The sequence below is a fragment of the Cherax quadricarinatus genome, chromosome 6 (assembly GCF_038502225.1).
Source record: "Cherax quadricarinatus isolate ZL_2023a chromosome 6, ASM3850222v1, whole genome shotgun sequence".
Lineage (NCBI taxonomy): Eukaryota > Metazoa > Arthropoda > Malacostraca > Decapoda > Parastacidae > Cherax > Cherax quadricarinatus.
In genome coordinates, this window is record NC_091297.1 from 67,696,727 (window position 1) to 67,723,614 (window position 26,888).

Genomic DNA, 26,888 nt, shown 5'->3' on the forward strand with positions numbered 1-26,888 from the left:
TACCACTATGACCCCGCCTCTTCCTGTTTCAACTAGTGGATGGTACCACTATGACCCCGCCTCCTCCTGTTTCAACTAGTGGATGGTACCACTATGACCCCGCCTCTTCCTGTTTCAACTAGTGGATGGTACCACTATGACCCCGCCTCTTCCTGTTTCAACTAGTGGATGGTACTACTATGACCCCGCCTCTTCCTGTTTCAACTAGTGGATGGTACCACTATGACCCCGCCTCTTCCTGTTTCAACTAGTGGATGGTACCACTATGACCCCGCCTCTTCCTGTTTCAACTAGTGGATGGTACCACTATGACCCCGCCTCCTCCTGTTTCAACTAGTGGATGGTACCACTATGACCCCGCCTCTTCCTGTTTCAACTAGTGGATGGTACCACTATGACCCCGCCTCTTCCTGTTTCAACTAGTGGATGGTACCACTATGACCCCGCCTCCTCCTGTTTCAACTAGTGGATGGTACCACTATGACCCCGCCTCCTCCTGTTTCAACTAGTGGATGGTACCACTATGACCCCGCCTCCTCCTGTTTCAACTAGTGGATGGTACCACTATGACCCCGCCTCCTCCTGTTTCAACTAGTGGATGGTACCACTATGACCCCGCCTCCTCCTGTTTCAACTAGTGGATGGTACCACTATGACCCCGCCTCTTCCTGTTTCAACTAGTGGATGGTACCACTATGACCCCGCCTCTTCCTGTTTCAACTAGTGGATGGTACCACTATGACCCCGCCTCCTCCTGTTTCAACTAGTGGATGGTACCACTATGACCCCGCCTCCTCCTGTTTCAACTAGTGGATGGTACCACTATGACCCCGCCTCCTCCTGTTTCAACTAGTGGATGGTACCACTATGACCCCGCCTCTTCCTGTTTCAACTAGTGGATGGTACCACTATGACCTCGCCTCCTCCTGTTTCAACTAGTGGATGGTACCACTATGACCCCGCCTCTTCCTGTTTCAACTAGTGGATGGTACCACTATGACCCCGCCTCCTCCTGTTTCAACTAGTGGATGGTACCACTATGACCCCGCCTCCTCCTGTTTCAACTAGTGGATGGTACCACTATGACCCCGCCTCCTCCTGTTTCAACTAGTGGATGGTACCACTATGACCCCGCCTCCTCCTGTTTCAACTAGTGGATGGTACCACTATGACCCCGCCTCCTCCTGTTTCAACTAGTGGATGGTACCACTATGACCCCGCCTCTTCCTGTTTCAACTAGTGGATGGTACCACTATGACCCCGCCTCTTCCTGTTTCAACTAGTGGATGGTACCACTATGACCCCGCCTCTTCCTGTTTCAACTAGTGGATGGTACCACTATGACCTCGCCTCCTCCTGTTTCAACTAGTGGATGGTACCACTATGACCCCGCCTCCTCCTGTTTCAACTCACCTCACTACAGTATATAAGCCACTGCTACGGTCCTATGCTGTACTTTCTACAACATTGATAGACTGAACACATCGACTTCTAGCTGAGGGACTGATTACCTCAAACTCCTTCTCTCCTTACACCTTCCTGATCTGTATAAGACTGATGAAGCCACTGTGTGGCGAAACGTTTCTTCAGTAAAGATTCCTGTATGTTGCATGTCTCAATTCCTCATATTGTTGGTATTCTTTGTAAAGTACTTTCTTACCACATTGTAGCGGCTCTCACGAATGATGGTCAGATGTTAGTACAAATACAAAGGTCACATAGTTCTGAAATACTAATGCAAATTTATATTTTAGCATATTCAAGCTTAACTTAGTTTAGCTTGTCTTAGCTTGCGTTATCTTAGTTTATGCTCTTTTAGCATATTTAAGAGTATGTCTTAGCTTATGTTATCTTAGCCTATTTTAATTTATCTTGTTAAAGTACATCTTAGCTTATGTTTCTTTTAGCTTATTTAAACTTCACTAAGCTTATCTTACTTTGTCTCTCCTACAGCCGCTTGAAGACGGAACTATCGTGGCTGCGGCGCCGCGGCGCTGTGCGGGCCACCGAGGATGACGGGCCGCCCTTCACCCCCACCAGCACGCCCACGGCGAGGGCGTGCGGGCGATGCCGTGCAGAGCTGGGCGTGCTCATCAACAGCGGGGCGGTGTGCAGGGCGTGCAGGCAGCGTGTGTGTAAACTCTGCAGAGAGTTTACCACACCCAAGAACTGGGTGTGTCTTGTCTGTCATAAGCACACGTGAGTACTAGTGTTGTTCCACTGTTGTTCCACTGGCTTGGGGTTGTACCACTGGTCTTGTACCACTAGTCTTGTACCACTGGTCTTGTACCACTGGTCTTGTACCACTAGTCTTGTACCACTGGTCTTGTACCACTGGTCTTGTACCACTGGTCTTGTACCACTGGTCTTGTACCACTGGTCTTGTACCACTGGTCTTGTACCACTGGTCTTGTACCACTGGTCTTGTACCACTGGTCTTGTACCACTGGTCTTGTACCACTGGGTGTGACTTGTCTGTCACAAATATAATTACGTATTTAACCTGGCTTCTAGTCGTTTATAAAATATTAAAACTATACAATATTAAATCAAATGAAAAAAATATATACGACGTAGAAACAGACTTGTAACTTCAGGAACCACAGATAAACATATGTGAAACTATACCATATTGATCAGTAACATACAACACAGACACTGTCATTATCACAACACAGACACTGTCATCATCACAACACAGACACTGTCATCATCACAACACAGACACTGTCATTATCACAACACAGACACTGTCATCATCACAACACAGACACTGTCATCATCACAACACAGACACTGTCATCATCACAACACAGACACTGTCATCATCACAACACAGACACTGTCATCATCACAACACAGACACTGTCATCATCACAACACAGACACTGTCATTATCACAACACAGACACTGTCATCATCACAACACAGACACTGTCATCATCACAACACAGACACTGCCATCATCACAACACAGACACTGTCATCATCACAACACAGACACTGTCATTATCACAACACAGACACTGTCATCATCACAACACAGACACTGTCATCATCACAACACAGACACTGTCATCATCACAACACAGACACTGTCATCATCACAACACAGACACTGTCATCATCACAACACAGACACTGTCATTATCACAACACAGACACTGTCATCATCACAACACAGACACTGTCATCATCACAACACAGACACTGTCATCATCACAACACAGACACTGTCATTATCACAACACAGACACTGTCATCATCACAACACAGACAGTGTCATTATCACAACACAGACACTGTCATCATCACAACACAGACACTGTCATTATCACAACACAGACACTGTCATCATCACAACACAGACAGTGTCATTATCACAACACAGACACTGTCATCATCACAACACAGACACTGTCATCATCACAACACAGACACTGTCATCATCACAACACAGACACTGTCATCATCACAACACAGACACTGTCATCATCACAACACAGAGACTGTCATCATCACAACACAGACACTGTCATCATCACAACACAGACACTGTCATCATCACAACACAGAGACTGTCATCATCACAACACAGACACTGTCATCATCACAACACAGACACTGTCATCATCACAACACAGACACTGTCATCATCACAACACAGACACTGTCATCATCACAACACAGACACTGTCATCATCACAACACAGACACTGCCATCATCACAACACAGACACTGTCATCATCACAACACAGACACTGTCATCATCACAACACAGACACTGTCATCATCACAACACAGACACTGTCATCATCACAACACAGAGACTGTCATCATCACAACACAGACACTGTCATCATCACAACACAGACACTGTCATCATCACAACACAGACACTGTCATCATCACAACACAGACACTGCCGTCATCACAACACAGACACTGCCGTCATCACAACACAGACACTGCCGTCATCACAACACAGACACTGTCATAATCACAACACAGACACTGTCATCATAACAACACAGACACTGCCGTCATCACAACACAGACACTGCCGTCATCACAACACAGACACTGTCATCATCACAACACAGACACTGCCGTCATCACAACACAGACACTGCCGTCATCACAACACAGACACTGTCATAATCACAACACAGACACTGTCATCATAACAACACAGACACTGCCGTCATCACAACACAGACACTGCTGTCATCACAACACAGACACTGCCGTCATCACAACACAGACACTGCCGTCATCACAACACAGACACTGCCGTCATCACAACACAGACACTGTCATAATCACAACACAGACACTGTCATCATAACAACACAGACACTGCCGTCATCACAACACAGACACTGCCGTCATCACAACACAGACACTGCCGTCATCACAACACAGACACTGCCATCATCACAACACAGACACAGTCATCATCACAACACATACACTGTCATCATCACAACACAGACACTGTCATCATCACAACACAGACACTGCCATCATCACAACACAGACACTGTCATCATCACAACACAGACACTGTCATCATCACAACGCAGACACTGTCATCATCACAACACAGACACTGTCATCATCACAACACAGACACTGCCATCATCACAACACAGACACTGTCATCATCACAACACAGACACTGTCATCATCACAACGCAGACACTGTCATCATCACAACACAGACACTGTCATCATCACAACACAGACACTGTCATCATCACAACGCAGACACTGTCATCATCACAACACAGACACTGTCATTATCACAACACAGACACTGCCATCATCACAACACAGACACTGTCATCATCACAACACAGACACTGCAATCATCACAACACAGACACTGTCATCATCACAACACAGACACTGTCATCAACACAACACAGACACTGTCATCATCACAACACAGACACTGCAATCATCACAACACAGACACTGTCATCATCACAACACAGACACTGCAATCATCACAACACAGACACTGTCATCATCACAACACAGACACTGCAATCATCACAACACAGACACTGTCATCATCACAACACAGACACTGTCATCAACACAACACAGACACTGCCATCAACACAACACAGACACTGTCATCATCACAACACAGACACTGCAATCATCACAACACAGACACTGTCATCATCACAACACAGACACTGTCATCATCACAACACAGACACTGTCATCATCACAACACAGACACTGTCATCAACACAACACAGACACTGCCATCAACACAACACAGACACTGTCATCATCACAACACAGACACTGCAATCATCACAACACAGACACTGTCATCATCACAACACAGACACTGTCATCATCACAACACAAAATAATCACTAGTTCACTGATAATAGTCATTTAAAATTAGGCCGTATTTTGTTACAATCAAAAGAAAGTGCTAAACCCATACGTGTCATTAGGCCAGAGAAGAATAAAATATTAATTTAACGTGTTGATCGCCATTCCTTGGCGGCTCCCAGGCTGCCTGTACATCAGTTACCATCTCCGCGCTGCCACTACTCCGCGCTGCCACTACTCACACAGACGTGTACACATACCAACACAACCTTGCTCATTCCTGCCTCAAAAATTAAATGACAAAAAAAAATTAACTCAAACAAGTTATGGCCTAAAATTTACCCAAAATAAACTCCCCCTCGTCTGTATAACCCAACACCATGACAGATTGATTGTACATATGTACAACAGTTAGGTATCTGTACTGCGAGACGTTTCGCATACACAGGAGGCTTCCACAGTCAAGTACAAAACAGTTAGCAGAAGCAATAGTGATGTGAAGATGATGCAATTAGTGTATCATCACTCTTGAAGACGTAATTCTGAGGTGGTCAGTCCCTGACCACATCTCCCAGTCAGTCCCTGACCACATCTCCCAGTCAGTCCCTGACCACATCTGCCAGTCAGTCCCTGACCACATCTCCCAGTCAGTCCCTGACCACATCTCACAGTCAGTCCCTGACCACATCTGCCAGTCAGTCCCTGACCACATCTCCCAGTCAGTCCCTGACCACATCTGCCAGTCAGTCCCTGACCACATCTGCCAGTCAGTCCCTGACCACATCTGCCAGTCAGTCCCTGACCACATCTGCCAGTCAGTCCCTGACCACATCTCCCAGTCAGTCCCTGACCACATCTCCCAGTCAGTCCCTGACCACATCTCCCAGTCAGTCCCTGACCACATCTGCCAATCAGTCCCTGACCACACCTGCCACTCAGTCCCTGACCACATCTGCCAGTCAGTCCCTGACCACATCTGCCAGTCAGTCCCTGACCACATCTGCCAGTCAGTCCCTGACCACATCTGCCAGTCAGTCCCTGACCACATCTGCCAGTCAGTCCCTGACCACATCTCCCAGTCAGTCCCTTACCACATCTCCCAGTCAGTCCCTGACCACATCTGCCAGTCAGTCCCTGAACACATCTGCCAGTCAGTCCCTGACCACATCTGCCAGTCAGTCCCTAACCACATCTCCCAGTCAGTCCCTGACCACATCTCCCAGTCAGTCCCTTACCACATCTCCCAGTCAGTCCCTGACCACACCTGCCAGTCAGTCCCTGACCACATCTGCCAGTCAGTCCCTGACCACATCTGCCAGTCAGTCCCTGACCACATCTGCCAGTCAGTCCCTGACAACATCTGCCAGTCAGTCCCTGACCACATCTCCCAGTCAGTCCCTTACCACATCTGCCAGTCAGTCCCTGACCACATCTGCCAGTCAGTCCCTGACCACATCTGCCAGTCAGTCCCTGACCACATCTGCCAGTCAGTCCCTGACCACATCTCCCAGTCAGTCCCTTACCACATCTGCCAGTCAGTCCCTGACCACATCTGCCAGTCAGTCCCTGACCACATCTGCCAGTTAGTCCCTGACCACATCTGCCAGTCAGTCCCTGACCACATCTGCCAGTCAGTCCCTGACCACATCTGCCAGTCAGTCCCTGACCACATCTGCTAGTCAGTCCCTGACCACATCTGCCAGTCAGTCCCTGACCACGTCTGCCAGTCAGTCCCTGACAACATCTGCCAGTCAGTCCCTGACCACATCTGCCAGTCAGTCCCTGACAACATCTGCCAGTCAGTCCCTGACCACATCTGCCAGTCAGTCCCTGACCACATCTGCCAGTCAGTCCCTGACAACATCTGCCAGTCAGTCCCTGACAACATCTGCCAGTCAGTCCCTGACAACATCTGCCAGTCAGTCCCTGACAACATCTGCCAGTCAGTCCCTGACCACATCTGCCAGTCAGTCCCTGACAACATCAGCCAGTCAGTCCCTGACCACATCTCCCAGTCAGTCCTTGACCACATCTGCCAGTCAGTCCCTGACCACATCTGCCAGTCAGTCCCTGACAACATCTGCCAGTCAGTCCCTGACCACATCAGCCAGTCAGTCCCTGACCACATCTGCCAGTCAGTCCCTGACAACATCTGCCAGTCAGTCCCTGACAACATCTGCCAGTCAGTCCCTGACAACATCTGCCAGTCAGTCCCTGACCACATCTCCCAGTCAGTCCTTGACCACATCTGCCAGTCAGTCCCTGACCACATCTGCCAGTCAGTCCCTGACAACATCTGCCAGTCAGTCCCTGACCACATCTGCCAGTCAGTCCCTGACAACATCTGCCAGTCAGTCCCTGACCACATCTGCCAGTCAGTCCCTGACCACATCTGCCAGTCAGTCCCTGACCACATCAGCCAGTCAGTCCCTGACCACATCTGCCAGTCAGTCCCTGACAACATCTGCCAGTCAGTCCCTGACCACATCTGCCAGTCAGTCCCTGACAACATCTGCCAGTCAGTCCCTGACCACATCTGCCAGTCAGTCCCTGACAACATCTGCCAGTCAGTCCCTGACCACATCAGCCAGTCAGTCCCTGACCACATCTGCCAGTCAGTCCCTGACAACGTCTGCCAGTCAGTTCCTGACCACATCTGCCAGTCAGTCCCTGACCACATCTGCCAGTCAGTCCCTGACAACATCTGCCAGTCAGTCCCTGACCACATCTGCCAGTCAGTCCCTGACTACATCTGCCAGTCAGTCCCTGACAACATCTGCCAGTCAGTCCCTGACCACATCTACAAGTCAGTCCCTGACAACATCTGCCAGTCAGTCCCTGACCACATCTGCCAGTCAGTCCCTGACAACATCTGCCAGTCAGTCCCTGACCACATCTGCCAGTCAGTCCCTGACAACATCTGCCAGTCAGTCCCTGACAACATCTGCCAGTCAGTCCCTGACAACATCTGCCAGTCAGTCCCTGACAACATCTGCCAGTCATTCCCTGACAACATCTGCCAGTCAGTCCCTGACAACATCTGCCAGTCAGTCCCTGACAACATCTGCCAGTCAGTCCCTGACAACATCTGCCAGTCAGTCCCTGACAACATCTGCCAGTCAGTCCCTGACCACATCTGCCAGTCAGTCCCTGACCACATCAGCCAGTCAGTCCCTGACCACATCTGCCAGTCAGTCCCTGACCACATCTGCCAGTCAGTCCCTGACCACATCTGCCAGTCAGTCCCTGACAACATCTGCCAGTCAGTCCCTGACAACATCTGCCAGTCAGTCCCTGACCACATCTGCCAGTCAGTCCCTGACTACATCTGCCAGTCAGTCCCTGACAACATCTGCCAGTCAGTCCCTGACCACATCTGCCAGTCAGTCCCTGACAACATCTGCCAGTCAGTCCCTGACCACATCTGCCAGTCAGTCCCTGACAACATCTGCGAGTCAGTCCCTGACCACATCTGCCAGTCAGTCCCTGACAACATCTGCCAGTCAGTCCCTGACAACATCTGCCAGTCAGTCCCTGACAACATCTGCCAGTCAGTCCCTGACAACATCTGCCAGTCAGTCCCTGACAACATCTGCCAGTCAGTCCCTGACAACATCTGCCAGTCAGTTCCTGACAACATCTGCCAGTCAGTCCCTGACAACATCTGCCAGTCAGTCCCTGACAACATCTGCCAGTCAGTCCCTGACAACATCTGCCAGTCAGTCCCTGACAACATCTGCCAGTCAGTCCCTGACAACATCTGCCAGTCAGTCCCTGACAACATCTGCCAGTCAGTCCCTGACAACATCTGCCAGTCAGTCCCTGACAACATCTGCCAGTCAGTCCCTGACAACATCTGCCAGTCAGTCCCTGACAACATCTGCCAGTCAGTCCCTGACAACAACTGCCAGTCAGTCCCTGACACGTAACTGACCACCTCAATACACAGTATTTTATCACAAATATATTAAATGACTATTTTTATATTTTACAACACTGCGTAATATATGTGAGTTGTACCACTGTTGTACCACTGTTGTTGTACCACTGTTGTTGTACCACTGTTGTTGTACCACTGTTGTTGCACCACTGGTGTTGTACCACTGTTGTACCACTGTTGTACCACTGATGTTGTACCACTGTTGTTGTACCACTGGTGTTGTACCACTGGTGTTGTACTACTGGTGTTGTACCACTGATGTACCACTGAGTGTTGTACCACTGTTGTTGTACCACTGATGTACCACTGAGTGTTGTACCACTGGTGTTGTACCACTGGTGTTGTACCACTGATTTACCACTGAGTGTTGTACCACTGTTGTTGTACCACTGGTGTTGTACCACTGTTGTTGTACCACTGGTGTTGTACCACTGGTGTTGTACCACTGATGTACCACTGAGTGTTGTACCACTGTTGTTGTACCACTGAGTGTTGTACCACTGGTGTTGTACCACTGATTTACCACTGAGTGTTGTACCACTGTTGTTGTACCACTGGTGTTGTACCACTGATGTACCACTGAGTGTTGTACCACAGTTGTTGTACCACTGGTGTTGTACCACTGATGTACCACTGAGTGTTGTACCACTGGTGTTGTACCACTGATGTACCACTGAGTGTTGTACCACTGGTGTTGTACCACTGGTGTTGTACCACTGATGTACCACTGAGTGTTGTACCACTGTTGTTATACCACTGGTGTTGTACCACTGATGTACCACTGAGTGTTGTACCACTGTCGTTGTACCACTGGTGTTGTACCACTGATGTACCACTGAGTGTTGTACCACTGGTGTTGTACCACTGATGTACCACTGAGTGTTGTACCACTGTTGTACCACTGGTGTTGTACCACTGGTGTTGTACCGCTGGTGTTTTACCACTGGTGTTGTACCACGGATGTACCACTGAGTGTTGTACAACTGGAGTTGTACCACTGGTGTTGTACCACTGAGTGTTGGACCACTGGTGTTGTACCACTGTTGTTGAACCACTGTTGTTGTACCACTGGTGTTGTACCACTGGTGTTATACAACTGGTGTTTTACCGCTGGTGTTTTACCACTAGTGCTGTACCACTGTTGTTGTACCACTGGTGTTGTACCACTGTTGTTGTACCACTGGTTTTGTACCACTGTTGTTGTAAAACTGGTGTATCACTGGTGTTGTACCACTGGTGTTGTACCACTGTTGTTGTATAACTGGTGTTGTACCACTGGTGTTGTGCCACTGATGTACCACTGAGCGTTGTACCACTGGTGTTGTACCACTGTTGTTGAACCACTGTTGTTGTACCACTGGTGTTGTACGACTGTTGTTGTACCACTGGTGTTGTACCACTGTTGTTGTACCACTGGTGTTGTACCACTGGTGTTGTACCGCTGGTGTTTTACCACTGGTGTTGTACCACTGATGTACCACTGAGTGTTGTACAACTGGTGTTGTACCACTGGTGTTGTACTACTGAGTGTTGGACCACTGGTGTTGTACCACTGTTGTTGAACCACTGTTGTTGTACCACTGGTGTTGTACCACTGGTGTTGTACCACTGTTGTTGTACCACTGGTTTTGTACCACTGTTGTTGTAAAACTGGTGTATCACTGGTGTTGTACCACTGGTGTTGTACCACTGTTGTTGTATAACTGGTGTTGTACCACTGATGTACCACTGAGCGTTGTACCACTGGTGTTGTACCTCTGTTGTTGAACCACTGTTGTTGTTCCACTGGTGTTGTACCACTGTTGTTGTACCACTGGTGTTGTACCACTGGTGTTGTACCGCTTGTGTTTTACCACTATTGTTGTACCACTGTTGTTGTACCACTGGTGTTGTACCACTGTTGTTGTACCACTGGTTTTGTACCACTGTTGTTGTAAAACTGGTATTGTACCACTGGTGTTGTACCACTGGTGTTGTACCACTGTTGTTGTATAACTGGTGTTGTACCACTGTTGTACCACTGGTGTTGTACCACTGGTGTTGTACCACTGTTGTTGCACCACTGATGTACCACTGGTGTTGTACCACTGTTGTTTTACCACTGTTGTTGTACCACTGTTGTTGTACCACTGGTGTACCACTGTTGTTGTACCACTGGTGTTGTACCACTGTTGTTGTACCATTGTTGTACCACTGGTGTTGTACCACTGTTGTTGTACCACTGTTGTACCACTGGTGTTGTACCACTGTTGTTGTACCACTGTTGTACCACTGGTGTTGTACCACTGTTGTTGTACCACTGATGTTCTACCACTGTTATACCACTGTTGTACCACTGTTGTTGTACCACTGTTGTACCACTGTTGTTGTACCACTGGTGTTGCACCACTGTTGTTGTACCACTGGTGTTGTACCACTGTTGTTTTACCACTGGTTTTGTACCACTGTTGTTGTACCACTGTTGTTGTAGCACTGGTGTTGTACCATTGTTGCTGTACAACTGGTGTTGTACCACTGTTGTTGTACAACTGTTGTTGTGCCACTTGTGTTGTACCACTTGTGTTGTACCACTGTTGTTGTACCACTGGTGTTGTACCACTGTTGTACCACTGTTGTTGTACCACTGTTGTACCACTGTTGTTGTACCACTAGTGTTGTACAACTGTTGTTATACCACTGGTGTTGTACCACTGTTGTTGTACCACTGGTGTTGTACCACTGTTGTACCACTGGTGTTGTGCCACTGGTGTTGTAGCACTGTTGTACCACTGGTGTTGTATCACTGTTGTACTACTGTTGTACCATTGTTATTGTACCACTGTTGTACCACTGTTGTACCACTGGTGTACCACTGTTGTTGTACCACTGGTGTTGTACCACTGTTGTTGTACCACTGGTGTTCTACCACTGTTGTTGTGCCACTGGTGTTGTACCACTGGTGTTGTACCACTGGTGTTGTACCACTGTTGTTGTACCAATGTTGTACCACTGGTGTTGTACCACTGTTGTTGTACCACTGGTGTTGTACCACTGGTTCTGTACCACTGTTCTACAACTGTTGTAGTACCACTGTACCACTGTTGTTGTACCACTGGTGTTGCACCACTGTTGTTGTACCACTGTTGTTGTACCACTGTTGTACCACTGTTGTTGCACCACTGGTGTTGTACCACTGGTGTAACACTGTTGTACCACTGTTGTTGTACCACTGTTGTTGTACCACTGGTGTTGTACCACTGTTGTTTTACCACTGGTGTTGTACCACTGTTGTTGTACCACTGGTGTTGTACTACTGTTGTACCACAGGTGTTGTACCACTGTTGTACCACTGGTGTTGTGCCACTGTTGTACCACTGGTGTTGTACCACTGTTGTACCACTGTTGTTGTACCACTGGTGTTGTACCACTGCTGTACCACTGGTGTTGTATCCCTGTTGTTGTACCACTGTTGTACCACTGTTGTACCACTGGTGTTGTACCACTGGTCTTGTACCACAGTTGTTGTACCACTGTTGTACCACTGTTGTTGTACCACTGTTGTTGTACCACTGTTGTACCACTGGTGTTTTACCACTGTTGTACTACTGGTGTTGTACCACTGTTGCACCATTGTTGTTGTACCACTGTTGTTGTAACACTGGTGTTGTACCACTGTTTTTGTACCACTCGTGTTGTACCACTGTTGTTGTACCACTGTTGTACCACTGGTGTTTTACCACTGTTGTCGAACCACTGGTGTTGTACCACTGGTGTTGTAGCACTGTTGTTGTACCACTTTTGTTGTACCACTGTTGTTGTACCCCTGGTGTTGTACCACTGTTGCTGTACCACTGTTGCTGTACCAGTGTTGTTGTACCACTGTTGTTGAACCAGTTGTTGTAAAACTGTTGTTGCACCACTGTTGTATCACGGGTGTTGTACCACTGCTGTTTTACCACTGTTGTTGTACCACTGGTGTTGTACCGCTGGTGTTGTACCACTATTGTTGTACCACTGGTGTTGTACCACTGGTGTTGTACCACTGTTGTTGTACCACTGGTGTTGTACCACTGTTGTTGTGCCTCTGTTGTACCACTTGTGTTGTACGACTGGTGTACCACTGTTTTTGTACCACTGGCGTTGTACCACTGTTGTTGCACCACTGGTGTTGTTCCACTTGTGTTGTACCAATGTTTTTGTACCACTGGTGCTGTACCACTGTTGTACCACTGGTGTTGTACCACTGGTGTTGTACCACTGGTGTTGTACCACTGTTGTTGTACCACTGGTGTTGTACCACTGTTATTGTACAACTGGTGTTGTACCACTGTTGTACCACTGTTGTACCACTGGTGTTGTTCCACTGGTATTGTACCACTGTTGTTGTACCACTGCTGTTGCACCACTGTTGTTGTACCACTGTTGTTGTACCACTGGTGTTGTACCACTGGTGTTGTACCACTATTGTACTACTGCTGTTGTTCCACTGTTGTTGTACAACTGTTGTACCACTGTTGCTGTACCACTGTTGTTGTACCACTGGTGTTGTACCACTGATGTTGAACCACTGTTGTTGTACCACTGAGTGTTGTACCACTGTTGTTGTACCACTGTTGTTGTACCACTGGTGTTGTACCACTGTTGTTGTACCACTAGTGTTGTACCAGTGGTATTGTACCACTGGTGTTGTACCACTGGTGTTGTACCACTGGTGTTGTACCAATGATGTACCATTGGTGTTGTACCACTGGTGTAGTACCAGTGAGTGTTATACCACTGAGTGTTGTACCACACAAGTACCACTGGTGTTGTACCACTGGTGTTGTACCACTGATGTTGTACCACTGATGTACCACTGAGTGTTGTACCACTGAGTGTTGTACCACTGATATACCACTGGTGATGTATTACTGACTATTGTACCAATAATGTACCACTGGTATTGTACCACCGAGTGTTGTACCACTGATGTACCACTGATTGTTATACCACTGATGCACCACTGAGTGTTGTGCCACTGGTGTTGTACCACTGGTGTTGTACCGCTGAGTGTTGTACCACTGGTGCCGTACCACTGACGTACCACTGAGTGTTTTAGCACTGTTGTACCACTGAGTATTGTCCCACTGTTGTATCACTGAGTATTGTACCACTGTTTTCCACTGAGTGTTGTACCACTGGTGTTCTACCATTGATGTTCTATGACTGTGTTGTACCACTGAGTGTTGCACAACTGGTGCCGTACCACTGGTGTTGAACCACTGGTGTCGTACCACTGGCGTTGTACCACTGGGTGCTGTACCACTGACCGTTGTGCCACTAGTGTCTTACCACTGGTGTTGAACTACTCGTGTCGTACCACTGGCATTGTACCACTGGGTGTTGTACCACTGAGTGTTGTACCACTAGTGTCTTACCACTGAGTGTTGTACCACTGGTGTCGTACCACTGGCATTGCACCACTGGGTGTTGTACCACTGGGTGTAGTACCACTGATGTACCACTGAGTATTGTACCACTGTTGTACCACTAAGTGTTGTACCATTATTGTTCTACCATTAATGTTGTACCACTTGTATTGTATCACTGAGTGTTGAACCACTGGTGTCGTACCACTGGCATTGTACCACTGGGTGTTGTACCACTGATTATATGACACTTCCTCTTCCATTATTATACCATAAACCAGAAACTCCTGGTGTTGCACTTGGCGTTTGTTGTTCCACTTGGTACTGGCATATTGGTCCAGATTTTGCTAGTTTCTTGGTATTTGTTTGATAAATGTTGTACCAGCGAGGGTGAGAGACCAGCGAGGGTGAGGGACCAGCGAGGGTGAGGGACCAGCGAGGGTGAGGCACCAGCGAGGGTGAGGCACCAGCGAGGGTGAGGCACCAGCGAGGGTGAGGGACCAGCGAGGGTGAGAGACCAGCGAGGGTGAGGGACCAGCGAGGGTGAGAGACCAGCGAGGGTGAGGGACCAGCGAGGGTGAGGGACCAGCGAGGGTGAGGCACCAGCGAGGGTGAGGGACCAGCGAGGGTGAGGGACCAGCGAGGGTGAGAGACCAGCGAGGGTGAGAGACCAGCGAGGGTGAGGGACCAGCGAGGGTGAGAGACCAGCGAGGGTGAGGGACCAGCGAGAGTGAGAGACCAGCGAGGGTGAGGGACCAGCGAGGGTGAGAGACCAGCGAGGGTGAGAGACCAGCGAGGGTGAGGGACCAGCGAGGGTGAGGGACCAGCGAGGGTGAGGGACCAGCGAGGGTGAGGCACCAGCGAGGGTGAGGCACCAGCGAGGGTGAGGGACCAGCGAGGGTGAGGGACCAGCGAGGGTGTGGGACCAGCGAGGGTGAGGGACCAGCGAGGGTGAGGGACCAGAGAGGGTGAGGCACCAGCGAGGGTGAGGCACCAGCGAGAGTGAGGCACCAGCGAGGGTGAGGGACCAGCGAGGGTGAGGCACCAGCGAGGGTGAGGCACCAGCGAGGGTGAGGCACCAGCGAGGGTGAGGGACCAGCGAGGGTGAGGCACCAGCGAGAGTGAGGCACCAGCGAGGGTGAGGGACCAGCGAGGGTGAGGCACCAGCGAGGGTGAGGCACCAGCGAGAGTGAGGCACCAGCGAGGGTGAGGGACCAGCGAGGGTGAGGGACAAGCGAGGGTCAGGCACCAGCGAGCGAGTGAGACCAGCACCAGCGAGGGTGAGGGACCAGCGAGGGTGAGGCACCAGCGAGGGTGAGGCACCAGCGAGCGTGAGGCACCAGCGAGGGTGAGGGACCAGCGAGGGGGAGGCACCAGCGAGGGTGAGGCACCAGCGAGGGTGAGGGACCAGCGAGAGTGAGGCACCAGCGAGGGTGAGGGACCAGCGAGGGTGAGGCACCAGCGAGGGTGAGGCACCAGCGAGGGTGAGGCACCAGCGAGGGTGAGGCACCAGCGAGGGTGAGGCACCAGCGAGGGTGAGGGACCAGCGAGGGTGAGGGACCAGCGAGGGTGAGGGACCAGCGAGGGTGAGGCACCAGCGAGGGTGAGGCACCAGCGAGAGTGAGGCACCAGCGAGGGTGAGGGACCAGCGAGGGTGAGGCACCAGCGAGGGTGAGGCACCAGCGAGGGTGAGGCACCAGCGAGAGTGAGGCACCAGCGAGGGTGAGGGACCAGCGAGGGTGAGGCACCAGCGAGGGTGAGGCACCAGCGAGGGTGAGGCACCAGCGAGGGTGAGGCACCAGCGAGGGTGAGGCACCAGCGAGGGTGAGGGACCAGCGAGGGTGAGGCACCAGCGAGGGTGAGGGACCAGCGAGGGTGAGGCACCAGCGAGGGTGAGGCACCAGCGAGGGTGAGGCACCAGCGAGGGTGAGGCACCAGCGAGGGTGAGGCACCAGCGAAGGTGAGGCACCAGCGAGGGTGAGGCACCAGCGAGGGTGAGGCACCAGCGAGGGTGAGGGACCAGCGAGGGTGAGGGACCAGCGAGGGTGAGGCACCAGCGAGGGTGAGGCACCAGCGAGGGTGAGGCACCAGCGAGGGTGAGAGACCAGCGAGGGTGAGGCACCAGCGAGGGTGAGGCACCAGCGAGGGTGAGGCACCAGCGAGGGTGAGAGACCAGCGAGGGTGAGGCACCAGCGAGGGTGAGGCACCAGCGAGGGTGAGGGACCAGCGAGGGTGAGGCACCAGCGAGGGTGAGGCACCAGCGAGGGTGAGGCACCAGCGAGGGTGAGGCACCAGCGAGGGTGAGGCACCAGCGAGGGTGAGGCACCAGCGAGGGTGAGGCACCAGCGAGGGTGAGGCACCAGCGAGGGTGAGGCACCAGCGAGGGTGAGAGACCAGCGAGGGTGAGGCACCAGCGAGGGTGAGGCACCAGCGAGGGTGAGGGACCAGCGAGGGTGAGGCACCAGCGAGGGTGAGGCACCAGCGAGGGTGAGGCACCAGCGAGGGTGAGGCACCAGCGAGGGTGAGAGACCAGCGAGGGTGAGGCACCAGCGAGGGTGAGGCACCAGCGAGGGTGAGGGACCAGCGAGGGTGAGAGACCAGCGAGGGTGAGGCACCAGCGAGGGTGAGGCACCAGCGAGGGTGAGGCACCAGCGAGGGTGAGGCACCAGCGAGGGTGAGAGACCAGCGAGGGTGAGGCACCAGCGAGGGTGAGGCACCAGCGAGGGTGAGGGACCAGCGAGGGTGAGAGACCAGCGAGGGTGAGGCACCAGCGAGGGTGAGGCACCAGCGAGGGTGAGGCACCAGCGAGGGTGAGGCACCAGCGAGGGTGAGGCACCAGCGAGGGTGAGGCACCAGCGAGGGTGAGGCACCAGCGAGGGTGAGAGACCAGCGAGGGTGAGGCACCAGCGAGGGTGAGGCACCAGCGAGGGTGAGGCACCAGCGAGGGTGAGGCACCAGCGAGGGTGAGGCACCAGCGAGGGTGAGGCACCAGCGAGGGTGAGGCACCAGCGAGGGTGAGGCACCAGCGAGGGTGAGGCACCAGCGAGGGTGAGGCACCAGCGAGGGTGAGGCACCAGCGAGGGTGAGGCACCAGCGAGGGTGAGGCACCAGCGAGGGTGAGCACCAGCGAGGGTGAGGCACCAGCGAGGGTGAGGCACCAGCGAGGGTGAGGCACCAGCGAGGGTGAGGCACCAGCGAGGGTGAGGCACCAGCGAGGGTGAGGCACCAGCGAGGGTGAGGCACCAGCGAGGGTGAGGCACCAGCGAGGGTGAGGCACCAGCGAGGGTGAGCGAGGGTGAGGCACCAGCGAGGGTGAGAGACCAGCGAGGGTGAGGCACCAGCGAGGGTGAGGCACCAGCGAGGGTGAGGGACCAGCGAGGGTGAGGCACCAGCGAGGGTGAGGCACCAGCGAGGGTGAGGCACCAGCGAGGGTGAGGCACCAGCGAGGGTGAGGGACCAGCGAGGGTGAGGCACCAGCGAGGGTGAGGCACCAGCGAGGGTGAGGCACCAGCGAGGGTGAGGCACAAGCGAGGGTGAGGGACCAGCGAGGGTGAGGGACCAGCGAGGGTGAGGCACCAGCGAGGGTGAGGCACCAGCGAGGGTGAGGCACCAGCGAGGGTGAGGCACCAGCGAGGGTGAGGCACCAGCGAGGGTGAGGCACCAGCGAGGGTGAGGCACCAGCGAGGGTGAGGCACCAGCGAGGGTGAGGCACCAGCGAGGGTGAGGCACCAGCGAGGGTGAGGCACCAGCGAGGGTGAGGGACCAGCGAGGGTGAGGGACCAGCGAGGGTGAGGCACCAGCGAGGGTGAGGCACCAGCGAGGGTGAGGGACCAGCGAGGGTGAGGCACCAGCGAGGGTGAGGCACCAGCGAGGGTGAGGCACCAGCGAGGGTGAGGGACCAGCGAGGGTGAGGCACCAGCGAGGGTGAGGCACCAGCGAGGGTGAGGCACCAGCGAGGGTGAGGCACCAGCGAGGGTGAGGCACCAGCGAGGGTGAGGCACCAGCGAGGGTGAGGCACCAGCGAGGGTGAGGGACCAACAGTCTTCATGGAAAGATTTCCTGGAATCCTTCACCCAGGCTGTGGTGGTTGCTTCACCCAGGCTGTGGTGGTTGCTTCACCCAGGCTGTGGTGGTTGCTTCACCCAGGCTGTGGTGGTTGCTTCACCCAGGCTGTGGTGGTTGCTTCACCCAGGCTGTGGTGGTTGCTTCACCCAGGCTGTGGTGGTTGCTTCACCCAGGCTGTGGTGGTTGTTTCACCCAGGCTGTGATGGTTGCTTCACCCAGGCTGTGGTGGTTGTTTCACCCAGGCTGTGGTGGTTGCTTCACCCAGGCTGTGGTGGTTGTTTCACCCAGGCTGTGATGGTTGCTTCACCCAGGCTGTGGTGGTTGTTTCACCCAGGCTGTGATGGTTGCTTCACCCAGGCTGTGGTGGTTGTTTCACCCAGGCTGTGATGGTTGCTTCACCCAGGCTGTGGTGGTTGTTTCACCCAGGCTGTGATGGTTGCTTCACCCAGGCTGTGGTGGTTGTTTCACCCAGGCTGTGATGGTTGCTTCACCCAGGCTGTGGTGGTTGTTTCACCCAGGCTGTGATGGTTGCTTCACCCAGGCTGTGGTGGTTGTTTCACCCAGGCTGTGATGGTTGCTTCACCCAGGCTGTGGTGGTTGTTTCACCCAGGCTGTGGTGGTTGCTTCACCCAGGCTGTGGTGGTTGCTTCACCCAGGTTGTGGTGGTTGCTTCACCCAGGCTGTGGTGGTTGCTTCACCCAGGCTGTGGTGGTTGCTTCACCCAGGCTGTGGTGGTTGCTTCACCCAGGCTGTGGTGGTTGCTTCACCCAGGCTGTGGTGGTTGCTTCACCCAGGCTGTGGTGGTTGCTTCACCCAGGCTGTGGTGGTTGTTTCACCCAGGCTGTGATGGTTGCTTCACCCAGGCTGTGGTGGTTGTTTCACCCAGGCTGTGGTGGTTGCTTCACCCAGGCTGTGGTGGTTGTTTCACCCAGGCTGTGATGGTTGCTTCACCCAGGCTGTGGTGGTTGTTTCACCCAGGCTGTGATGGTTGCTTCACCCAGGCTGTGGTGGTTGTTTCACCCAGGCTGTGATGGTTGCTTCACCCAGGCTGTGGTGGTTGTTTCACCCAGGCTGTGATGGTTGCTTCACCCAGGCTGTGGTGGTTGTTTCACCCAGGCTGTGATGGTTGCTTCACCCAGGCTGTGGTGGTTGTTTCACCCAGGCTGTGATGGTTGCTTCACCCAGGCTGTGGTGGTTGTTTCACCCAGGCTGTGATGGTTGCTTCACCCAGGCTGTGGTGGTTGTTTCACCCAGGCTGTGGTGGTTGCTTCACCCAGGCTGTGGTGGTTGCTTCACCCAGGTTGTGGTGGTTGCTTCACCCAGGCTGTGGTGGTTGCTTCACCCAGGCTGTGGTGGTTGCTTCACCCAGGCTGTGGTGGTTGCTTCACCCAGGCTGTGGTGGTTGCTTCACCCAGGCTGTGGTGGTTGCTTCACCCAGGCTGTGGTGGTTGCTTCACCCAGGCTGTGGTGGTTGCTTCACCCAGGCTGTGGTGGTTGCTTCACCCAGGCTGTGGTGGTTGCTTCACCCAGGCTGTGGTGGTTGCTTCACCCAGGCTGTGGTGGTTGCTTCACCCAGGCTGTGGTGGTTGCTTCACCCAGGCTGTGGTGGTTGCTTCACCCAGGCTGTGGTGGTTGCTTCACCCAGGCTGTGGTGGTTGCTTCACCCAGGCTGTGGTGGTTGCTTCACCCAGGCTGTGGTGGTTGCTTGACCCGGGCTGTGGTGGTTGCTTCACCCGGGCTGTGGTGGTTGTTTCACCCAGGCTGTGGTAGTTGCTTCACCCAGGCTGTGGTGGTTACTTTACCCAGGCTGTGGTGGTTGCTTCATCCAGGCTGTGGTAGTTGCTTCACCCAGGCTGTGGTGGTTGCTTCACCCAGGCTGTGGTGGTTGCTTCACCCGGGCTGTGGTGGTTGCTTCACCCGGGCTGTGGTGGTTGTTTCACCCAGGCAGTGGTAGTTGCTTCACCAGGCTGTGGTGGTTACTTTACCCAGGCTGTGGTGGTTGCTTCACCCAGGCTGTGGTAGTTGCTTCACCCAGGCTGTGGTAGTTGCTTCACCCAGGCTGTGGTAGTTGCTTCACCCAGACTGTGGTAGTTGCTTCACCCAGGCTGTTGTGGTTGTTTCACCCAGGCTGTGGTAACTGCTTCACCCAGGCTGCGGTAGTTGCTTCACGCAGGCTGTGGTAGTTGCTTCACCCAGGCTATGGTGGTTGTTTCACCCAGTCTGTGATGGTTGCTTCACCCAGGCTGTGGTAGTTGCTTCACCCAGGCTGTGGTGGTTGTTTCACCCAGGCTGTGATGGTTGCTTCACCCAGGCTGTGGTGGTTGTTTCACCCAGGCTGTGGTGGTTGCTTCACCCAGGCTGTGGTGGTTGTTTCACCCAGGCTGTGATGGTTGCTTCACCCAGGCTGTAGTGGTTGTTTCACCCAGGCTGTGATGGTTGCTTCACCCAGGCTGTGGTGGTTGTTTCACCCAGGCTGTGATGGTTGCTTCACCCAGGCTGTGGTGGTTGTTTCACCCAGGCTGTGATGGTTGCTTCACCCAGGCTGTGGTGGTTGTTTCACCCAGGCTGTGATGGTTGCTTCACCCAGGCTGTGGTGGTTGTTTCACCCAGGCTGTGATGGTTGCTTCACCCAGGCTGTGGTGGTTGTTTCACCCAGGCTGTGATGGTTGCTTCACCCAGGCTGTGGTGGTTGTTTCACCCAGGCTGTGGTGGTTGCTTCACCCAGGCTGTGGTGGTTGCTTCACCCAGGTTGTGGTGGTTGCTTCACCCAGGCTGTGGTGGTTGCTTCACCCAGGCTGTGGTGGTTGCTTCACCCAGGCTGTGGTGGTTGCTTCACCCAGGCTGTGGTGGTTGCTTCACCCAGGCTGTGGTGGTTGCTTCACCCAGGCTGTGGTGGTTGCTTCACCCAGGCTGTGGTGGTTGCTTCACCCAGGCTGTGGTGGTTGCTTCACCCAGGCTGTGGTGGTTGCTTCACCCAGGCTGTGGTGGTTGCTTCACCCAGGCTGTGGTGGTTGCTTCACCCAGGCTGTGGTGGTTGCTTCACCCAGGCTGTGGTGGTTGCTTCACCCAGGCTGTGGTGGTTGCTTCACCCAGGCTGTGGTGGTTGCTTCACCCAGGCTGTGGTGGTTGCTTCACCCAGGCTGTGGTGGTTGCTTGACCCGGGCTGTGGTGGTTGCTTCACCCGGGCTGTGGTGGTTGTTTCACCCAGGCTGTGGTTGTTGCTTCACCCAGGCTGTGGTGGTTACTTTACCCAGGCTGTGGTGGTTGCTTCATCCAGGCTGTGGTAGTTGCTTCACCCAGGCTGTGGTGGTTGCTTCACCCAGGCTGTGGTGGTTGCTTCACCCGGGCTGTGGTGGTTGCTTCACCCGGGCTGTGGTGGTTGTTTCACCCAGGCAGTGGTAGTTGCTTCACCAGGCTGTGGTGGTTACTTTACCCAGGCTGTGGTGGTTGCTTCACCCAGGCTGTGGTAGTTGCTTCACCCAGGCTGTGGTAGTTGCTTCACCCAGGCTGTGGTAGTTGCTTCACCCAGACTGTGGTAGTTGCTTCACCCAGGCTGTTGTGGTTGTTTCACCCAGGCTGTGGTAACTGCTTCACCCAGGCTGCGGTAGTTGCTTCACGCAGGCTGTGGTAGTTGCTTCACCCAGGCTATGGTGGTTGTTTCACCCAGTCTGTGATGGTTGCTTCACCCAGGCTGTGGTAGTTGCTTCACCCAGGCTGTGGTGGTTGTTTCACCCAGGCTGTCATGGTTGCTTCACCCAGGCTGTGGTGGCTGCTTCACCCAGGCTGTGGTGGTTGCTTCACCCAGGCTGTGGTGGTTGCTTCACCCAGGCTGTGGTGGTTGCTTCACCCAGGCTGTGGTGGTTGCTTCACCCAGGCTGTGGTGGTTGCTTCACCCAGGCTGTGGTGGTTGCTTCACCCAGGCTGTGGTGGTTGTTTCACCCAGGCTGTGATGGTTGCTTCACCCAGGCTGTGGTGGTTGTTTCACCCAGGCTGTGGTGGTTGCTTCACCCAGGCTGTGGTGGTTGTTTCACCCAGGCTGTGATGGTTGCTTCACCCAGGCTGTGGTGGTTGTTTCACCCAGGCTGTGATGGTTGCTTCACCCAGGCTGTGGTGGTTGTTTCACCCAGGCTGTGATGGTTGCTTCACCCAGGCTGTGGTGGTTGTTTCACCCAGGCTGTGATGGTTGCTTCACCCAGGCTGTGGTGGTTGTTTCACCCAGGCTGTGATGGTTGCTTCACCCAGGCTGTGGTGGTTGTTTCACCCAGGCTGTGATGGTTGCTTCACCCAGGCTGTGGTGGTTGTTTCACCCAGGCTGTGATGGTTGCTTCACCCAGGCTGTGGTGGTTGTTTCACCCAGGCTGTGGTGGTTGCTTCACCCAGGCTGTGGTGGTTGCTTCACCCAGGTTGTGGTGGTTGCTTCACCCAGGCTGTGGTGGTTGCTTCACCCAGGCTGTGGTGGTTGCTTCACCCAGGCTGTGGTGGTTGCTTCACCCAGGCTGTGGTGGTTGCTTCACCCAGGCTGTGGTGGTTGCTTCACCCAGGCTGTGGTGGTTGCTTCACCCAGGCTGTGGTGGTTGCTTCACCCAGGCTGTGGTGGTTGCTTCACCCAGGCTGTGGTGGTTGCTTCACCCAGGCTGTGGTGGTTGCTTCACCCAGGCTGTGGTGGTTGCTTCACCCAGGCTGTGGTGGTTGCTTCACCCAGGCTGTGGTGGTTGCTTCACCCAGGCTGTGGTGGTTGCTTCACCCAGGCTGTGGTGGTTGCTTCACCCAGGCTGTGGTGGTTGCTTCACCCAGGCTGTGGTGGTTGCTTGACCCGGGCTGTGGTGGTTGCTTCACCCGGGCTGTGGTGGTTGTTTCACCCAGGCTGTGGTAGTTGCTTCACCCAGGCTGTGGTGGTTACTTTACCCAGGCTGTGGTGGTTGCTTCATCCAGGCTGTGGTAGTTGCTTCACCCAGGCTGTGGTGGTTGCTTCACCCAGGCTGTGGTGGTTGCTTCACCCGGGCTGTGGTGGTTGCTTCACCCGGGCTGTGGTGGTTGTTTCACCCAGGCAGTGGTAGTTGCTTCACCAGGCTGTGGTGGTTACTTTACCCAGGCTGTGGTGGTTGCTTCACCCAGGCTGTGGTAGTTGCTTCACCCAGGCTGTGGTAGTTGCTTCACCCAGGCTGTGGTAGTTGCTTCACCCAGACTGTGGTAGTTGCTTCACCCAGGCTGTTGTGGTTGTTTCACCCAGGCTGTGGTAACTGCTTCACCCAGGCTGCGGTAGTTGCTTCACGCAGGCTGTGGTAGTTGCTTCACCCAGGCTATGGTGGTTGTTTCACCCAGTCTGTGATGGTTGCTTCACCCAGGCTGTGGTAGTTGCTTCACCCAGGCTGTGGTGGTTGTTTCACCCAGGCTGTCATGGTTGCTTCACCCAGGCTGTGGTGGCTGCTTCACCCAGGCTGTGGTTGTTGCTTCACCCAGGCTGTGGTGGTTGCTTCACCCAGGCTGTGGTGGTTGCTTCACCCAGGCTGTGGTGGTTGCTTCACCCAGGCTGTGGTGGTTGCTTCACCCAGGCTGTGGTGGTTGCTTCACCCAGGCTGTGGTGGTTGCTTCACCCAGGCTGTGGTGGTTGCTTCACCCAGGCTGTGGTGGTTGCTTCACCCAGGCTGTGGTGGTTGCTTCACCCAGGCTGTGGTGGTTGCTTCACCCAGGCTGTGGTGGTTGCTTCACCCAGGCTGTGGTGGTTGCTTCACCCAGGCTGTGGTGGTTGCTTCACCCAGGCTGTGGTGGTTGCTTCACCCAGGCTGTGGTGGTTGCTTGACCCGGGCTGTGGTGGTTGCTTCACCCGGGCTGTGGTGGTTGTTTCACCCAGGCTGTGGTAGTTGCTTCACCCAGGCTGTGGTGGTTACTTTACCCAGGCTGTGGTGGTTGCTTCATCCAGGCTGTGGTAGTTGCTTCACCCAGGCTGTGGTGGTTGCTTCACCCAGGCTGTGGTGGTTGCTTCACCCGGGCTGTGGTGGTTGCTTCACCCGGGCTGTGGTGGTTGTTTCACCCAGGCAGTGGTAGTTGCTTCACCAGGCTGTGGTGGTTACTTTACCCAGGCTGTGGTGGTTGCTTCACCCAGGCTGTGGTAGTTGCTTCACCCAGGCTGTGGTAGTTGCTTCACCCAGGCTGTGGTAGTTGCTTCACCCAGACTGTGGTAGTTGCTTCACCCAGGCTGTTGTGGTTGTTTCACCCAGGCTGTGGTAACTGCTTCACCCAGGCTGCGGTAGTTGCTTCACGCAGGCTGTGGTAGTTGCTTCACCCAGGCTATGGTGGTTGTTTCACCCAGTCTGTGATGGTTGCTTCACCCAGGCTGTGGTAGTTGCTTCACCCAGGCTGTGGTGGTTGTTTCACCCAGGCTGTCATGGTTGCTTCACCCAGGCTGTGGTGGCTGCTTCACCCAGGCTGTGGTTGTTGCTTCACCCAGGCTGTGGTGGTTGCTTCATCCAGGCTGTTGTAGTTGCTTCACCCAGGCTGTGGTGGCTGTTTCACCCAGGCTGTGATGGTTGCTTCTCCCAGGCTGTGGTGGCTGCTTCACCTAGGCTGTGGTGGTTGCTTCTCCCTGGCTGTGATTTTTGCTTAACCCAGGCTGTGGTGGTTGCTTCACTCAAGCTGTGGTAGTTGCTTCACCCAGGCTGTGGTGGTTGTTTCACCCAGGCTGTGGTGGTTGCTTCACCCAGGGTGTGGTTGCTGCTTCACCCAGGCTGTGATGGTTGCTTCACCCAGGGTGTGGTTGCTGCTTCACCCAGGCTGGGGTAGTTGCTTCACCCAGGCTGTGGTGGTTGTTTCACCCAGGCTGTGATGGTTGCTTCACCCAGGCTGTGGTGGCTGCTTCACCTAGGCTGTGGTTGCTTCACCCAGGCTGTGGTGATTGCTTCACCAAGGCTGTGATGGTTACTTCACCCAAATTGTGGTGGTTGCATCACCCAGGGTGTGGTTGCTGCTTCACCCAGGCTGTGATGGTTGCTTCACCCAGGGTGTGGTTGCTGCTTCACCCAGGCTGTGGTGGTTTCTTCACGCAGGCTGTGGTGGTTTCTTCACCCAGGCTGTAGTGGTTGCTTCACCCAGGCTGTGGTGGTTGCTTCACCCAGGCTGTGGTGGTTGTTTCACCCAGGCTGTGATGGTTACTTCACCCAGGCTGTGATGGTTGCCTCACCCAGGCTGTGGTGGTTGTTTCACCCAGGCTGTGATGGTTACTTCACCCAGGCTGTGATGGTTGCCTCACCCAGGCTGTGGTGGTTGCTTCAGCCAGGCTGTGGTGGTTGCTTCACCCAGACTGTGATGGTTTTTTCACCCAGGCAGTGGTGGTTTCTTCACCCAGGCTGTGGCGGTTGCTTCACACAGGCTGTGATGTTGGCTTTACACATGCTGTAGAAGTTGCTTCACCCAGGCTGTGGTGATTGCTTATCCCAGGCTGTGATTGTTGCTTCATCCATTCTGTGGTGGTTACTTCACCCAGGCTTTGATGGTTGCTTCACCCAGGCTGTGATGGTTGCTTCATCCTAGCTTTGATGGTTGCTTCACCCAGGCTGTGATGGTTGCTTCATCCAGGCTGTGGTGGTTGCTTCACCCAGGCTGTGGTGGTTGCTTCACCCAGGCTGTGATAGTTGGTTCACCTAGGCTGTGATAGTTGGTTCACCTAGGCTGTGATAGTTGGTTCACCCAGGCTGTGATAGTTGGTTCACCTAGGCTGTGATAGTTGGTTCACCTAGGCTGTGATAGTTGGTTCACCCAGGCTGTGATAGGTGGTTCACCCAGGCTGTGATAGTTGGTTCACCCAGGCTGTGATAGTTGGTTCACCCAGGCTGTGATAGTTGGTTCACCCAGGCTGTGATAGTTGGTTCACCTAGGCTGTGATAGTTGGTTCACCTAGGCTGTGATAGTTGGTTCACCCAGGCTGTGATAGTTGGTTCACCTAGGCTGTGATAGTTGGTTCACGTAGGCTGTGGTAGTTGGTTCACCCAGGCTGTGATAGTTGGTTCACTCAGGCTGTGATAGTTGGTTCACCTAGGCTGTGATAGTTGGTTCACCCAGGCTGTGATAGTTGGTTCACCCAGGCTGTGATAGTTGCTTCACCCAGGCTGTGATAGTTGGTTCACCTAGGCTGTGATAG

The 26,888-nt window shown here is 53.8% G+C and overlaps 1 protein-coding gene across 2 annotated transcripts in view; it reads left to right on the plus strand.

The window, feature by feature from the left end:
• LOC138852166 (serine-rich adhesin for platelets-like) overlaps nt 1-26,888 on the plus strand; it is a 927,448-nt gene that overhangs the window by 364,466 nt on the left and 536,094 nt on the right. For both annotated transcript variants that reach the window (XM_070081857.1, XM_070081863.1), the window contains exon 2: nt 1,954-2,199. In XM_070081857.1, coding sequence (XP_069937958.1) covers nt 1,954-2,199 — 246 coding nt within the window. The remainder of the gene's footprint in view (nt 1-1,953; nt 2,200-26,888) is intronic.